At 37.7% G+C, this 17,157-nt stretch overlaps 4 protein-coding genes across 4 annotated transcripts; 2 read left to right on the top strand and 2 right to left on the bottom strand.

Annotated features, from left to right (window-relative positions):
- Positions 1–13: 13 nt before the first annotated feature.
- LOC134750102 (polymerase delta-interacting protein 2) lies at positions 14–6,987 on the bottom strand. The gene is made up of 6 exons (XM_063685196.1): positions 6,825–6,987; positions 6,474–6,753; positions 2,556–2,733; positions 1,987–2,150; positions 1,394–1,599; positions 14–1,310 (listed from the first exon to the last, which is right to left on the bottom strand). Exons 1-6 carry the CDS (start codon positions 6,911–6,913, stop codon positions 1,196–1,198), a joined length of 1,032 nt encoding a protein of 343 aa, XP_063541266.1. The 5' UTR covers positions 6,914–6,987; the 3' UTR covers positions 14–1,195.
- A 365-nt stretch (positions 6,988–7,352) lies between these two features.
- Positions 7,353–11,680, top strand: LOC134750194 (short-chain specific acyl-CoA dehydrogenase, mitochondrial). The gene is made up of 5 exons (XM_063685323.1): positions 7,353–7,498; positions 7,629–8,006; positions 8,133–8,548; positions 9,855–10,097; positions 10,908–11,680. Exons 1-5 carry the CDS (start codon positions 7,462–7,464, stop codon positions 11,049–11,051), a joined length of 1,218 nt encoding a protein of 405 aa, XP_063541393.1. The 5' UTR covers positions 7,353–7,461; the 3' UTR covers positions 11,052–11,680.
- A 154-nt stretch (positions 11,681–11,834) lies between these two features.
- Positions 11,835–15,066, bottom strand: LOC134750195 (actin-related protein 2/3 complex subunit 3). The gene is made up of 5 exons (XM_063685325.1): positions 14,902–15,066; positions 14,650–14,826; positions 13,951–14,146; positions 12,739–12,800; positions 11,835–11,993 (listed from the first exon to the last, which is right to left on the bottom strand). The coding sequence occupies exons 1-5, from the start codon at positions 14,905–14,907 to the stop codon at positions 11,898–11,900; spliced, it is 537 nt and encodes a 178-aa protein (XP_063541395.1). The 5' UTR covers positions 14,908–15,066; the 3' UTR covers positions 11,835–11,897.
- A 602-nt stretch (positions 15,067–15,668) lies between these two features.
- LOC134750183 (coiled-coil domain-containing protein 86) lies at positions 15,669–16,362 on the top strand. The gene is made up of 2 exons (XM_063685308.1): positions 15,669–15,968; positions 16,052–16,362. The coding sequence occupies exons 1-2, from the start codon at positions 15,778–15,780 to the stop codon at positions 16,350–16,352; spliced, it is 492 nt and encodes a 163-aa protein (XP_063541378.1). The 5' UTR covers positions 15,669–15,777; the 3' UTR covers positions 16,353–16,362.
- Positions 16,363–17,157: the final 795 nt, after the last annotated feature.

Below are 17,157 nucleotides of genomic sequence, written 5' to 3' on the forward strand. Positions count from 1 at the left end.
TAATAATAAAAAGTTCACAATACTGTAATTTTAATAAAGATCTATGTATTTATTTAAAAAATGACTAAAGAATTTCAAGTGGAACAAACAAGGGGATGCAATGAATAGGTTCATAAATACTATATTTAAATTATAATATAATTTCTACTTTTCCTAAAGAATTGGCTAGAATGTTAACGTCGTCAATGCGATGCAACAGTTAAAATTAGTTAATGTCCCTAAAATAACGGATTTTGACGTTAAGGAACACTGAGAAACGAAATTCAAAACAGAACTGTTCATTAGCTTATATGTATCAGGTATCTTGATAAAAAATCTTCATCATTGAGGCACCGGTTCCACTGGCGGAGATAAGCTTAATGCAGTTATCTTGCACAAAAACATACATATTCTATAAGAAAACATCCAGCTTGTCACTCGCTAATTGTCGGTGGTGGGACAGAGGCAGAAATATTCGCTAATGCACAACACAATTCCTTTTTATCCTTATGGGATTTGCTTTTCTATGTCGTCTTATAATCCTTATATATTATATTATATTATTATATACCAGTTCAAGGATTTGAAAAGAACAATGTGGCCCTTGGAACCGGAGTTATTATAGTTTTAAATTATTTTTATTAAATTTACAGAACTTAAACTGAATAGTTTTTCAAGATTTAGTTTAGTTGTATTAGGTGCACTTGAGAATGTGTTTTGAAGTTCGTTTTTCAGCTTCTATAGTTTTCAAGTCACAATTCTAAAATGGTGATATACAATCACGATGTTATAGTATGCTCTTCCTTGCCAATTAGATCGCAATTAAGGAAGCAGAAGTCTAAACAATTGGTATGATCTTTTCAGATTTTACATTGTGACAAATGATAATAAATTGTATGCTATCACAGAGTATTTATTGTATAACTAAATCTCAAGCTACAATTTCAATTGCACACAGAAACTTAAGTTATTCACATTTCATTAATTCTCTAATTTAGATGTCAAGTTTGGCCACAAATTATATCAACAAATTATACGGTTTACGGTGAATAGTATTTGTTATTTTAATCAGTTTGATTTCGATACGACTAGTGTGATAAAAAAAAACAATAATTGTAGTTAATAAAACTAAATAACGTTTAGTTCTGCTTCCCTCGTCGCCAACTAAAGACCGCCTCGTAAGTTTCCTCGTCGCCAATAAAATAGGCGTGTGACGTCACGCGGAGGGCGCGGGCGGCGCAGGCGCATCGTCGGGTTTGCTCTCGAGAGAGAATGGCGGGATGCGGCAGTCGAACGTGTAGCCGTCCTCGCGCTCCATGCGGAATGTTCCCCTGCACAAAACAACAATATTGAGTACACCCACCTGCAAAAGCGACAGCGCAAGTCAAGCGGTATGGCCTACCCTACAACGTACCACATGTGACCCGAGGGCGCTTGCAGGCTCACGTGGCTGGAGTACTGGAAGGCGGGCGAGTGCCTGGCCAGCACGGGCTCCTGGCCGACCACGCCGCGGCCCCGCACCGTCTCGAGGGTGCCGGAGAGGGAGAAGATACGCCAGTGCCGCTCGCGCAGTTGGACTGCCGCTGCGCCGAGGTTTTCAAGTCGGATGCAGTACCGCCACTGAACAAAGATTTATGTTTTATCACTATCACTTAATTAGAGCAGATCTTCGCTACGGGCATCTTAGAAAGTAAGTCCCCGCTTTCATAGTTAGTTAGTTAGTGTCGGCAAAACGCATAAAAAAATAGGGCCATGTTAGCACGAGAGCGTCGAAGGCTGCCCACAGAACATAGAACTGCGGCCGACAACCGAGTGTGAGAGCGCCGAAAGAATATACACGACAATAGTCCTAGCATGAGCTGTATTGAGTGCAATTTCGAACTGAAGTAAGCGTAGTACCTCGGTCATGAGGACGCTAAGAGCGTGCGTCCCATGCCCCTCGGGCCTCGGGTAAGAGTGTCTGCTGCTAGGTGCCTACAATTCTTCCGAACTAACAGTGCTACTCACCCAATAAACGGCGCAATTCTGGCTCTCGCGGCTGCCCATGTAGAACGGTATGACGGTGACTCGCACTCCCTCCGTGGTCTCGCGGTGTACGTCGCTAAGTTCGAGCCATGGGTGGTTCTTTTTCTGCCACGCGCGGAGCGTCTCCTGCGCTATGAAGGGTGGGTCTGCGAACAATGAATATTTATTATTATTATTTAATAAGCAGGCAGGCAATTATGGCAACTGATATGGCCTGTATCCAGTAATCATAAAGATATATATCATGAACGAGTATTAGATGTAGTGTTATGCTTGTCTAATTTATTTTTAAACTGGTTCACATTTTGTGCTGAAACTACGTCTTCCGGGAGTTTGTTCCAAGCCCTTACTACTCGGTTGCTCAGAAAGTGTTTGTAAGGGTTACTGTGAGACCTATGCCTTTCTAGCTAATAAGTTAAATAAGTAATATAAATATTAAATAAGTATAGATACTAATACAAGGAAATGGAAACAAAGAGCCCTTTATAAGGACGTTTCTTTATGCCATGTTGCATACCATTTAATGTATAGGAGACTCCTGGTACACTTACCCTTGTCCGGGTTGTGCATGAGGAACTTGTCAAACAGCTCGTGCTGCAGCGGAACACGCTCCACGGAGGAGTAGGGCATGATGTCGTCGTGCGCCACGTAGTCGAGCCCCGGGATGGCGTATAGGCTGCGAGAAGACTCCTGGTTGCCTAGGAACGTCACTGCTTCCGTTTGAGCTCGCTGCAAAAAGTTATGTAATCAGGAATACTAAGAACACAAATCGGTTTTTTGTAATCTTTCAGTATATCATTATAACATATCAGCCTTGTTTAATGATCATAGTATATAGTTAACAAATTATGGTCTTCTAGAATTTCTTATGAAAACCCCATTTAAATAGAGAGTATAGAAACACAGTCAGTATATCTCAAACCATCTTCATCATCATCTTTGACCTGTAGAAAAAGACTACTCATCTTTGGGTTCATACTAATCAGTTCATTATTACATTTACAAAACTGTATAATTACAAAAATGCAATGTAGGTATCTTTTTATTTCTTAACTAAAGTGTTTCACTTAACTTCAAACTCGGGTAAATCCATTCGACCCTCTCAAGCTCTCAACAAATATCTACCCTATCTTAATACCCTACCTTTTCTTAGTACCAAAATCGCATAATCTGACAGATGGAGTTACCCGAGTTTGAAGTTACATAGTGCTAGCAGTACGCCAAATAACGCTGCAAATTGTGTTAAAAGCATAAAAATCGGTACGATTGATCTTAGGCCTTTTGAATCAATTTGACCCGTAAAACCAAAATGTTTTTTTGTATGGTAAAATATATTTTTTTGTTCAGAAACCTATCGTGTGTGGTATTAAATGAAAGGGCTTTTTGAGCCGATTCAAAAAATATATCACATTACATTTCACTCATTTTCTTTTTGATTAAAATGAAAACACATTTGCATTTAGTTTTTTTTTACCACACGATAGGTGTGAATATTCTGAACACAACATTTTTTCCATACAAAAAAAAGATGACGTCACAACTCTCAATCTTTTTTTTTTTTGTTTTACGGGTCAAATTGATTCAAATGGCCTAAAGATTAATCATACCGATTTTCATACTTTTAACACCATTTGCAGCATTTTACTGAATTTCGGGGAGTACCGCAAGGACTCAAGTATTATTGTTAGATGATTGTTCTCATTGGCAATAAGGAAATATGAGATCTGTCAAAAAAGAGTAGGTGTAGTCGCCAAAATAATTATTTTCAATAACAGAATGTGATCTAAAGTATGCTGAAGCAAAAAAAAAAAAACAAATCTCATGAAGAAAAAAAAACAGGTTTCCAATCTTGTTTTTTTTTTTACTTGTAGTTCTAGATACTGCTTAGGAAGTCATATAATTCAATTCATCGATAACTAGAACTTAGTTCAATTCAATAGTTAGAATAGTTAGATCATGAAAAAAACCCAATCAAGAGCACATCAAAGCAGCACAATATTTAGGCCACCAAACGAAAACCAAATATTCCAATCAGGGGAAATAAATAACGTGTACGAGTATAAGCGAATTTTGGCATAGTTGTAGCCGTTGAAGGGAATGGTGTACTAAACAACATACTTAAAGTACCGGCGGGTGGGGGTGAAGCTCACGGGTAAGGGGTGGGGGGGGGGGGGGGTTAAAGGTCCCTTTTTATAGGTTTTTGTAAATAACTCGTAAACTCCAGGGTGTCCTACCTCCAGTGTCAGTTTGACGTGCTATTTTTGGGACGACCTGTATATCTATTTTGTAGGAATTTTTATTCCTACAGATTATTTACGTAAATGTGATGTATTTCTGTTGCCGCTATAACAACAAATACTAAAAACAGAATAATATAAATATTTAAATGGGGCTCCCATACAACAAACGTGATTTTTTTTGCTGTTTTTTTCCGTAATGGTACGGAACCCTTCGTGCGCGAGTCCGACTCGCACTTGGCCGGTTTTTTACTATAGGCTACCGTTTACAAGTTATTTACGAAAAACTAAAAAGAACGATATTAGGATTGATAACAAGTAACTTTCCCGCTTTAAAATCTTTTTAAATATGGGTCCTAGCAGAAAGTGTACATAATCTTTTTGTAGACAATTTTATGTAGATTATGTATGTAAAAGATTTTTTTGCTACGGGCCACCATTTACGTTTATTTACGAAAAACTATAAAAGGGACTCCTCTCCTACTTTTAGTATGTTACTACCCTCTGGTACTTTTAGTATGTTGTACACACCATTCCCTACCACTATGCCAAAATTTGCTTACACACGAATTATTTCCCCCATTTTTCCTTCCTTTGGTGGCCTAATTAACAATAATATTAGACCGCGGGCCAGGAGCATACATTCATAGCCTGCCTCCCGGCTGATACCTTTTTTTTCTCTTGTTATGTGAAAGACTGTCAGTTAATGACATGAACATGTAAAAAACCATTTTATTTTCAGTCATCTCCTCCTGGTTGATATTGTGTCAGGTGATAGTTTAGATGCTATTTTAAATAAAAAAACCGTCAACCCCGTTTTATAGCGGTGGAAAGACCGACAGCTGGTCACATGAATATGAAAAAAATACGCGCCTTACCACTTATGTCCGCAAAGTATGCGTAATGCGTAATCCATTTATTGAAACGACTGATGGAATGCTACATGCAGTGTCATGATTTTGTTATCACTATCATAAAAAGGCTACCACTTATTTTTTACATGTTCATACGACCAGCTGACGTTATTTCCACCGCGATACAACCGGCTGACGAGTTTTTTAATTCACAATAGCATCTAAACTATCATCTGTCAAAGTATCAAACGGGAGGCAATGACTTTTTTTCGTGTTTCGGTGGCTGCAATCCCTCAACCCACCAAACGGAGCAGCAGCTGACGTCCACAAGGGTTAATCATGCATAGCCGTTAATCACTATATGAGATCATTATCACCCAGGAGGCGATTGCTCATGGAAATCTGTTCCTGGCTCGCGGTCTATATTCAGTTAAAAAACTGTTAAACTGCATAATCACACAAAAATAAGCACTTTGGTTAACAATTGTTATTCAAACATTTATAATAATTCACTTTTGATTGGTACCTTTTTTTTCCACTCAGGTCTCATGTCGTAGGTTGTTTGCACAGCCAAAAATTAACATTTTAATGTTACAATGTAAATAAATATTAGGGGACATCCTACACAGATCAACTTAGCCCCAAACTAAGCAAAGCTTTTATATACATAGAAAACACCTATGACTCAGGAACAAATATTTGTGTTCATCACACAAATAAATGCCCTTGCCGGGATTCGAGCCCAGGACCATCGGCATGACAGGCAGGGCCACTAGGCCAGACCGGTTGTCTGTAAGCCAAACACCAATAATATATTTTATTCCCATAGATACACCTTGATTTTAATGGAGATATGAAAAACAGTATACATGTCTATAACACTTACGCCTATAAATATCAGATAAATTTCAGAAAAATAAATAAATAATTATCAGAACAGAAACAAAATACAAATAAGCTAATAACTAGTAATGGGATGACTTTGAAAAAGCAAATATTACAATTTCTTCCATATCAATTTCTTTATGGTAAAGGATTTGCCACACTGGATGCGTTCTGCGGTCAGCGGTCAGGTCAAACCCGCATTATGTACGAACAACATTGACAGCAACCTTTGAAGTTGAAGTTTGACCTGACCGCTGCCCGCAGAACGCATACCAGTGTGGCAAATCCTTAAAAAAGACTATATGGTACTACTATGTAGATGTAAAAGTGGTATGCACTATTTATTTATTTATTAGTTATGATAACAAGTTGAGATTTGTCTTTTTCAAAGTAGGGATGATGCTCATGATATCAATGTAGGGGCTTAATTGAACAAAACGGCAACCAGTACAAGCCATGCTTAATAAAAGAGGTAAAATTTGTAAACACTTACTATGTAAGGTGCGTCCCTTGTATCTATCAGCACCTGGTAAAAGGTGTGAGTTCTGCCCTTGACCTCTTTGCCTACGTTAGAGAGCGTATCCCCGGAGGCTTCTCCGGGGCCCGAGGTCTCAGGATTCTCCTTCTTATTGGATGCATCTCTATCATATACTCTCGCCAACCAAGGGAACAGAATCACTCCTCTATACCCGAAAACCTTATGTAGAATTAACTGCCCTGTGTCATATTTGCCAGAAGTCTTCGGAGCTTCGAGCTTTCCGACTTCAGCCAATCTAAAAAGGTTAATTAAGAGGTTATGTAAGTAATCTTTTGATGCACACAAATGATAAGATACAAGGCTTACCTAGTGTAATGAGCTACTTGGTTAAATAAAATTCTAGAAACAGTTAATCTTAATGGATTTGTTGGCACAAATCTCAATAATATCTCCATTTTATCATTGTAACTAGTTATTTTTTTCGTGTTATCGAGATGTTTTTGTTTGACAAATAGGCCAAATAGCTGACGGACATAAGCCAATGTTGCCTACGATAGGAATTATAGTTTGTCAAAGGACTGTCTCATTTCAAACATAGAGAGAATCATACTATTTTGTCTTACACTAGTACTAGCACCCAAGAAAAAAGGATGAGTATAGTTTTTTTGTTCTTATTTACTGACAATTTGGTTGGAAAATTATCCGTAAAGGGCCCTCCACATTTTGTTTTGTCGCATCAAGGGTTGCTAGATCAAAAAAGATCTATGACAGATACAAAAGGTTTTATGTTACATTTTACTGCATTCAAATTTTAATCTTAACATATTCTATTGCAGTCCTCAAAATACAGATTTTCTAATCGATTGCAATAATAAAAAGCTGACAAGTGACAACCGAAGTATTCGATTGACAGCTTGGAAGAGTTCAAAGTACTTTTTATCATTGTTTTGTTTTCGTTAACTTTTAGTTAAATTACTTAGTTTAATTAATAAAATAAGTGATCATGTTGAGTGTTCTGGTTAAATCTGTTCCGGCATTAGGTAAGTTAGTTACCCTCGTAGTGGTACTAAAAACAATATAATGCTCGTATGATTTCGTGATCATAAATATTGTTTTTTATATAATCCTAGTTCTTAATTTCTATATATTTATCTATATTTTAATTTGCAGCTCCTATTCGTAATTCAAGATGCATAGCTTCGCTGTCAGCTCTGTCCGACACATACCAAATGCTCCAGAAAACGTGCCGGGACTTTGCAGAGGGGGAACTTAAACCTAACGCAGCTAAATTCGATCGTGAGCACTTGTACCCTGGAGATGCCATAAAGAAGATGGGTGACTTAGGTCTCATGGCCATAGCAACGCCAGAAGAACTCGGTGGGGCAGGGTTGGACTACCTGGCGTATGCTATAGCGCTAGAAGAGATATCCCGAGGGTGTGCGTCGGCGGGCGTCATCATGTCGGTCAATAATTCCTTATATCTGGGGCCAGTAGTGCACTTTGGCAATGACAAACAGAAGAAGGAGTTTGTAACCCCATTCTGTACTGGTAAATAATACTTTTATTATCCACATTAAATTTTATGACTACTTAATGATACCTATTAGCTATCCATGTACAACATACGTGTATCCACGTACATAATATTATTATGTCATTTATATTTGTATCTAGGTGACCCTGTGGGCTGTTTTGCTCTATCAGAGCCAGGAAATGGATCTGATGCTGGTGCAGCATCCACAATGGCCAAAGATGGTGGAGACAAATGGGTCTTAAACGGAACCAAATGCTGGATAACCAATGGATACGAGAGCAAAGCCTCAGTTGTGTTTGCTACCACAGACAAGAGTCTAAAACACAAGGGGATCTCTGCATTTTTAGTACCAAAGCCTACCAAGGGCTTAGATTTAGGGAAGAAGGAAGACAAATTAGGTATCAGGGGGTCATCAACATGCTCTCTAATATTTGAGGACTGTGAGATCCCGAAGGAGAATATATTAGGCAAGCCGGGTATGGGATTCAAGATTGCCATGATGACTTTGGATGCTGGGAGGATTGGTATTGCTTCCCAGGCTTTAGGTATTGCTCAAGTAAGTTGCTAGAATTTTCACTTTCCTTATTGTAATTTATTTTTCTATATATTAATATTTTGTATATAGCTCTATGTGGAACACATTGGACAATAATAATTAAAATAAAAATATTATTACAATCCAATAAATGGCTTAAACCTAGTTTGAGGTGGCTTCCTGTGATGTGTGATCCCAGGTTTGGATTGTTAGAGCACTTTTTGTGACGAGCAGAAATACACATATAGATTATTGCCTATTACCACAACATATAAGCCTTAATGAGTTTATTGTAGTGATAGGGATAGGTTGATTTCTGTGTCATAATATTAATTTAAAATTCAGATGCAAAGGCATTGCACTGAAACTCGTAATTAGTAATCTAAAAGGTATCAAGAGAAGAAATATTCATATAAATATCCCACTTCTGTTTTTATGACACTGCATTCTGCATTTGAATACTTCTATACCTACCTACCTACTACTATAGACAGTACATATTATTAATTAAAACATAAAATTTATTAATTGATAATTATTTTTACAACTCTATTGTCAAGATAATAAATCTGATGTATTCTGAACACTTTTGCTGCTAACTGTACAAACCTAGCCCAGACTAGACTATTGTCAGAGCAGGGGGCCTGGCCTGCAGCAAACCACTTCATTCATTTGTTCATCTTTTTCTCTCTCAATCGCTTGAATATGCAAGAGTGATACAGATACAGAGACAGGCAGAGCCTACTATATAGATAGATGTATAGTGTGTTACTATAATCATATCTTCATAAGTACATGCGCGATACACGTGAAATCAAAAGAATTTCTAAGGGAAGGTTACTGTCATTGCCCCTTTATTTGATGACCCCTGAGGGCACTGTTGCCCCTCTATCGCACTTGTAAATTCGTACGTAAGTGTGACAGAGAGGGTGCAGGGAGGCAACACGTCGAACGCGGTTCGCCGTAGGCCCAAAGGGGTCATCAAATGGCGGATCGTCGATATATTTTGTGCTGTACATTAAATTTGCTTACATAATAAACTCAAGTAGAAACGGAGCGCGATGGTCATTTCACTATAAAAACCGGACCCCTGAAGAAACGATGCATTTGGCATCAGACAAATGTGAACGCAACCATATTAAATGTATGAAACCGATACCCGTCACAACAAAACACGACAGACAAATGTGAACCGGGCTTTATTGGTGACCCCTGTGTTAAGGGCGTAACACACCATCGCACCGCACCAAGGTCATTGTTCGACGCACACATAAGTAAGAGCGAGAAGGCGATATCTACGGCCTTTAGACTATTTAATTATTTTCAGGCATCACTAGACGTGGCCATTGAATACGCATCAAAACGCATGGCCTTCGGCAAGCCCATAATGAAGCTGCAAGCCATCCAAAGCAAGCTGGCAGACATGGCGCTCCAGCTTGAGTCGGCGAGGCTGTTGACGTGGCGCGCGGCGTGGCTGAAGGATAACAAGAAGCCATTCACTAAGGAGGCCGCCATGGCTAAACTTGCGGCATCGGAGGCTGCAACATTCTTGGCGCATCAGTGCATTCAGGTAAAAAATCATCATCTTCCTCGCGTTGTCCCGGCATTTTGCCACGGCTCATGGGAGCCTGGGGTCAGCTTGACAACTAATCCCAAGAATTGGCATAGGCACTAGTTTTTACGAAAGCCACTGCCATCTGACCGTTCAACCCAGAGGGTAAACTAGGCCTTATTGGGATTAGTCCGGTTTCCTCACAATGTTTTCCTTCACCGAAAAGTGACTGTTAAATATCAAATGATATTTCGTACATGAGTTCCGAAAAACTCATTGGTACGAGCCAGGGTTGGAACCCGCGACCACCAGATTGCAAGTCGCACGCTCTTACCGCTAGGCCACCAGCGCTTAATTTGCATTCAGGTAAAAAAAAATATGTCAAAAAAATGTAGCTCGATCCCATACCCAGTTGACAACCAGTGCAGCCTGAATGCGCTGCCAGCGCGCCATGATCCACTCAAGCTTTGCACATTGTACTATGAAACGGTCGCTATGGGCTAGAGCCCACAGATCTAGAGATCATATTAGTAAAAGCAGCGCATTTGCCTTATCCGGGCATACCTTTATGGCAACAAAGTTACCAAACATTCGGCCCGGCCACGAAATCGCTCGGCGGCGGTTGCGGCGAGCAGCGGCCATAGGTTGGAGCGAGACACAGCGATCGGACCTTTCGTTCCCACATATGGCCGCCGCGCGATGTCGCCGGGTCGTTAGGGCGCAACCATTTCAATTCACTCGTGGCAGTTGTGGCAGTACCTACTTACAGACGCGCTCATTTTATTAATACTTGGTACAATGTTTTAAACATACTTCTAATTGTTTCAGATTCTTGGTGGCATGGGATACGTATCAGATATGCCCGCAGAGCGACATTACAGAGACGCCAGAATTACCGAAATATATGAGGGAACATCCGAGATACAGAGACTCGTCATAGCTGGCCAACTCATCAAAGAATATGGTCTTTGAACTATCCTCCCTCAAAGCAAGTCATAGAAATATGAGGGGCATGACGTCATGATTTAGTTATTATTTTATTGACAAATTTGTTTTTAAAAGTTGTTTAGTAATTAAACAAAGTAAATTAAATAGGGAATATTACGCGAAACTCTGCATAGGGGGCGCCACTACCACAATCTGATGGTCTATCGCTAAACAAGAAAATCGAAATTTCGTTAACTAACATCTCTGTCACTTGCTGCACTTGCATATTCGAGCGATAAAGAGGCAGAAAGCGAAATTTCCGATTCGCGTTTCCCTGTAGGTCTTCTGTAAACAAACCGCCTTGATGCATCAATCTCATATTTTATTATCTCTGAAAACTTGTCTAAAACCTGTTAAAGGTACAGTATGTATAAGTTACTCTATGGTTTACTAAAAAGGCTAGTGCTGCACTCTGGTGGCAGAACATTGCAGTAATATCCCCTATTGTATCTGTATGTTTACAATTTTATATAAAATATATGAAATTGATTTTATGATTTGCCCAACTCAAATGCGAATCTAAGTTAAAGTATACATTTGTAACTTTTACAATTTTATATAAAATATACAAATTAGGTTTTGTTATATGCTCAAATCAAAGAAGGCAAACTATTTTCAGTATTTTATTTCTATAACACTAGGAAATTATAGTTTAGTTTAGTTTATTTTATTTTTTTCTTAATGATAAATATAAAGTTCTTTATGTATAAATTAAGTTTCTATGCACTTTTATACAGAAGAAAAATGTGTAAGAATCATAATAAATGTAAATTAAATGCTTATAATTTATAATATAAACACAAAGTGAGTACATAAATGTTTTGTCCTGTTTTACTGGCCGGGTCCTGAGAGGGACTTGTCCATGAATTTCCTCTTGGCAAAGCAGAGCCACCATTTGCTGGGCTTTCCGTCCTCTGTGGCAAACACCTGGAACAATAGTATAGACCAGTTTTATGTCAACTTAGACGCAGTCAACTGAATTGTTTTTATTAGGTATATAAAATATCCCGCCAGTGTTACCGAGCCCTAAATCTCAAAAGCCAGACTTGGCATTAAAAATCAGCATCTATCATTTTACATAATAAATTGACCAAACTAGACCATAGGAATCCAGATATATTGTGATTGTTTAATATCTAGTAGCAGACACCATTGTCTGTATACACTTGCAAGTTGGTCTCAAATATATATTATCAAAGATAGATATAACTCCGTAATAGATGGATCAAAGGAAAAATCGTGCCCCGAAAATCAAGAAAATTTGATTCTCGATCAGATGGCGCCACTACCTTTGGCCTAGTCTCGTATAGATGGCGTTGACAGTTTCGTTTGTTATTTAACAATTTTAACGCATATCAGTGAAAGAACATGGGTCAAAAATAATATAAAAATAATTAATGCAAATTAATTTTTAACAAGCAGAAACGTCTGCGATGATGCTATTAAGCTTAGAATAAATTTAAAAGTGGAAAAATTCTGCCTTGGGTGAGACTTGAACTCACGGCCTCTGGATCCTGGTTAAATATTGCAAATAAAAAAAAACATTTATCCATACCATATATAAATATATTTTTTTAAGTGAATTTACTGGGGCTACAAAATTTACTATGACAGTACCGCTCTATTCTATTATATCCTCTTTGATATTATATATGTATAAAAAAAATCTTACCTTTTCACAGACTCTAGCACCAGTCTCATGTCTCAGTTGCTGTAAATACTGTCTCATCAAATCTGTAAAAAACAGAACCACATTTATACTTTTTCTCACTCAGTTATGTAGTATGGAAAGTGAAATGACATATTGACCCAAACGGCCCAAGACTGAAGCAACTGGAAGAATTTGATACTTAAAGGGAGAGTTGGAAGAAAAGTAAAAATAAGTTAGCTAATAATAATTAACCTGTAATTCCTGGTTAAATATTTACAATTATAATTCAACCACATATTGCCAAAAGGAAAAAGTTACACATTATATATTTTTTCTACTTGTCGAGTATAATCTGTGTATTACAACTTAACATGCAACACTACAACCTTACTCTTTTCAACGTTGGATAGTCTATGGCACTTCCGACTCAAGCATAAGAATTGTATCGATACGGAATAGTCAATTATAAAAATTTTGAAAATAGAACTTCATACATTTCGATAAAATGTTTCTTGTTTAAGGAGACTCGATCCAATGCAAATTAGCCTCCTTAAACACGCTGCTGCGTCGCATCTGCTTTGTGATTGGTTGGCCAACAAAAACATTTTATTTTATGTTGTAGTAGAAATAATTGCTTCATAAGTCAGAAACGCACATGTGACACCCTTCATATAGCAACATCCATACCCTACGAAAACCGCTTAGCGTTGCTTGTTAGTCTCCATAGGCTACGGTGGCCAAAATTGAGAAAAAAACTGTCTTTAAACTGAATTTAGCAAGGAGCAGGTACCAGGGCCTCATGAGTTACGAGGAGATGACGTTGACCAACCCGCCGGGGGCGGCCAGGGCGCGAGGTATCGCGGGCTGCGGCAGCTCGCGTATCTTAGCTGTATACTTTTGGTTTGTTTACTTGTGATTCTACTAGTTGAAAGTATTATTTTTTTGTCTCGTAGAAAAAGTATTGTATACAATAGTGATATAATCAAGCTTTTCAATCTCGTACCTTAACTTAAGCAACTCAGCAAGCTTCGTTGCTTAAACACGGTACTCGACTGAAAAGCTCTCTATTATATCACGATTGTATAAAATACTATTTCTGTGTCATATTATATTTCCTTAACAATTTTATCAGTTAGAGCAACAATAAATAGCAAATATTTTTCAACAAACCCCAAACATCTTTAGGAATGTTTGTAAGAGAAAAAAAGTTTGGAATAAATATTTATCAGTCACCAGCTTCTTGAGGACTAGAGGGCTTGGCGTACACAGAGTTGAGCGGGAACCCTGCCTCCCCAGGGATGTCAAACTTGGATATGGCCAGCATGTACATCTCCTGCTGGCCCTGGTTCTTGTTGGAGCACTTCTGGAGCCGCTTCAGGCACTCGGAGATGTACAGAGTAAGGTAGATGAGCACTCTATCTGCATCAGACTGGAAAAAAGATTTGACCATAAGTATTAATTGAAATCCCAGGTTAATAATTTGTTAAGGCAATTCAAATTATTTGGATCATTGTTTTTTTTATATGAATAAATTGTCCTTTGGTATAAATTGTCTTTTGGTATAAGGTAATCTAACTCAATAATTGTGCTGAAAAGTAACAGCCCCTTTAAAGAAAACTCACCACACTATAGCCTTAAAATACTGTTAAAGATGCCAACCCCAAGTGGGGTAACAGGGGACTTTACCCTAGCTAGGGCCACTTGCCCCATTCAATAACCTGGGGTTAACCGGTTAAACCTGGAGTTACCATTGTTACCAGTACTATTTGACACTGGTTAACCCCGGGTTAGTGGGATGGTGTATGTGGCACCTAGTGTTATACAATGTTTTAAAAGTGTATTTTTGGGGTGATAGAGGAGTAGTATAATTATCTGATAGACGGTTTGTGGGAAGTCAAGGCAAATTTTGTACTAACAATTTTGCATATTTACCTTAATTTCATAGAACCTAAAAAACACATTAGCCTTAAAATAATTAAGTGCTTCATCAATAATGTCTAGTTCCAATTTGGTGTTATTCGGGGCGGGTCCCCGGTTGGCCGTGCGCAGCGGCACCAGCGCCAGGTTCCCGATCGACTGAGTGTACTCCGTTAACGTTGAATGATACGCCTGCAAACATAGGGCACTGTAAACTCGTTATATTACACTTGAAATACAAAATTTCCAATAAACAACAGGACATACAGGCATTTTTTTTACAGTTTCGTGGTTTTCCTTGAGTGAAACGTCCGCTGAAAACTACACCTGGTTGTAATATTTAAGACTAATTTCACAGGATATCCAATTCATGAACACTATTGCACAATATTCGTCAAGATTTCTTAATAAATTTTCTGTAAATATCTATACTGGAATCACAAATTTATCAAAAATCAAATCAACACTTAGTCACACACAGAGAACTGACAGATATCTGAATCATTTGTGATTATTTCAAAGACCACTGAAGATTTTTGACAAATCATATTTGAACCGTATTTAGCTAAGCCTAAGGTATAGTTTGTAATTTTTCATGTGAAAGAAAGGGACAAACTCCGTTTAAGTCATTTCTCACCTCACTCGGCCCGTTTTTTCGCATAAGTGCACGGTTTTGATATAATAAAAAGCATATATATAAAAGGTCTTTGGATTATTTTCAAAATATCCAAAATATAGTTTGTCAAAGGACTGTCTCATTTCAAACATAGACAGAGAGATTCATACTATCTTTGTCTTACACTAGTACTAGCACCCAAAAGAAAAGGATGAGTATAGTTTTTATGTTCTTATTTACTTACTGAAAATTTGATTTGACCAACTATAGATTAAATATAGAATTTGAACGTTCCCCGATGTTTCCAAATAGGACTATAATCAGGTTAGCCAATATTAGCATGTAGGCGTCTAAAACAACGACTTGAACACTGTCAAGTCAGAAGTCAGTGACATTTCATTTACATTTTACACTACACTACAGGTCACGCACTACACGTGTTTATTTCTCGTGAGTTCATTGAATACATTGAATTACAGTTGCTATTTATTGTATTTTTACCTGTGTAAGTGTACTCAGGGTTGAAAATGGCACAAACTGTAGAGGACCAAGTCCTCTTTATAGTAAACAGTTTAAAAGAAAATCAAGAAAAGGAACCTGAAGACACAGTCGAAACTCAAATTTCTAATCCTTTGTCAAAAAAAGAGAAGAAACTAAACCAAGAAACTATTAGAGGACGTCCTAAATCTGGACGCTTTTGGAAAACGCAGAAAGAAAGGTAAAATATCCTGCACTTTATATACCTCATCAAATTTTCTCTACTACACCAAATTAAAAATAAACCATTATGTATCCTTTCAGGTTTGCTACAGTTAATAAGACAAAAGGGCTTACGCAAGACTTTAAAAAGAAGACTGCCCTTAGGCTAGAGCTAAAGAAAACTAAAGAATTATCCCGACAAGTTTTAGAAGAATTGAAACAAAAAGAACAAGCCAGAAAAGAAAGGAGAAGAGAGAACATCAAACGCTCGGCCGAAAACAAGGCAAAGGCTGAGGTTGTTCAAGTCATCACCAACTCTGCCAAACTGAAGAGAATGCGTAAGAAGCAGCTGAGGTTCATCCAAAAAAGGGATACTAATAAAGAAGTTGAGGCAAATAAATAGAAATTTCATATGATTTGTTTTATTAAATGGTGCTGTCTTCACCAATCCAATAACACAACAACAGATATAGCAGCACTAATATTTGTCAAAATTTTAGTTACTAGATTATGGATGGTATAGAAAGGATCGCAATCTCTTATGGCAGAATTGTTGTAAAAGTGACCGCGTTAAGCTTTAAATAATAGTTCCTAATATCTCTCCGGTGGCGCTAGTTAGGCTCTGGGACATGAGTATAACATGAACCATATAAGGCAACAAATAACCTGACCAAATTACGTAGGTTGTTTTTGGTAGTATTTCGGTGTATGGTGGCGCCGCCTAATTACTGTTTTTTGATGGACACTTTTCATACATAGAGATTTGGCTCCTTTATACAGTCTCCATGTACTAGATTATACAATATTGTCAAAAGTAAATGTCATTGCATTAAAAATGAAACACAATTCTTACCAAGCAAAATTTGCACTAACTTTACACTCTTGGCAGTGACAATGTTTTGTAGTGCTTTGATTGCAAAATGATAAAACACCAAAATAAATTATAAGTGTATGTGGTGTATTTGAACTGTATTTTTATAAGGGTTTTTTAAATAAAATACTTTTTTACTTCCATCTAATATTTTTATTAGGTATTCTGTTAGAATTCTTTCACAGTTGTTAAATAATAAAAATACTAAATGCTTTTCCCCATTTTTGTGGATACTGAATGTTAATTTGGGCGATATTTACATCAGTAGTGCAATGTTAGACAAGATGTGATACTGGATACAACATCAATCTTTTATTATATATGTTTGTATGTACAT

The sequence above is a fragment of the Cydia strobilella genome, chromosome 19, assembly GCF_947568885.1.
Source record: "Cydia strobilella chromosome 19, ilCydStro3.1, whole genome shotgun sequence".
NCBI lineage: Eukaryota > Metazoa > Arthropoda > Insecta > Lepidoptera > Tortricidae > Cydia > Cydia strobilella.

Excerpts from the sequence above, each read along its gene's own strand:
- LOC134750102 (XM_063685196.1), bottom strand. The coding sequence starts at position 6,913 with ATGGAGATATTATTGAGATTTGTGCCAACAAATCCATTAAGATTAACT. Across the intron at positions 2,734-6,473 it reads CAAGGGACGCACCTTACATA|CGAGCTCAAACGGAAGCAGT; the intron begins GTAAGTGTTTAC and ends AACTTTTTGCAG. Across the intron at positions 1,600-1,986 it reads AGAATTGCGCCGTTTATTGG|TGGCGGTACTGCATCCGACT; the intron begins GTGAGTAGCACT and ends ATCTTTGTTCAG.
- LOC134750194 (XM_063685323.1), top strand. The coding sequence starts at position 7,462 with ATGTTGAGTGTTCTGGTTAAATCTGTTCCGGCATTAG. Across the intron at positions 8,549-9,854 it reads AGGCTTTAGGTATTGCTCAA|GCATCACTAGACGTGGCCAT; the intron begins GTAAGTTGCTAG and ends AATTATTTTCAG. Across the intron at positions 10,098-10,907 it reads TGGCGCATCAGTGCATTCAG|ATTCTTGGTGGCATGGGATA; the intron begins GTAAAAAATCAT and ends TAATTGTTTCAG.
- LOC134750195 (XM_063685325.1), bottom strand. Across the intron at positions 14,147-14,649 it reads TTAGGTTCTATGAAATTAAG|TCTGATGCAGATAGAGTGCT; the intron begins GTAAATATGCAA and ends TCTTTTTTCCAG. Across the intron at positions 11,994-12,738 it reads GTGCTAGAGTCTGTGAAAAG|GTGTTTGCCACAGAGGACGG; the intron begins GTAAGATTTTTT and ends CTATTGTTCCAG.
- LOC134750183 (XM_063685308.1), top strand. The coding sequence starts at position 15,778 with ATGGCACAAACTGTAGAGGACCAAGTCCTCTTTATAGTAAACAGTTTA. Across the intron at positions 15,969-16,051 it reads TGGAAAACGCAGAAAGAAAG|GTTTGCTACAGTTAATAAGA; the intron begins GTAAAATATCCT and ends GTATCCTTTCAG.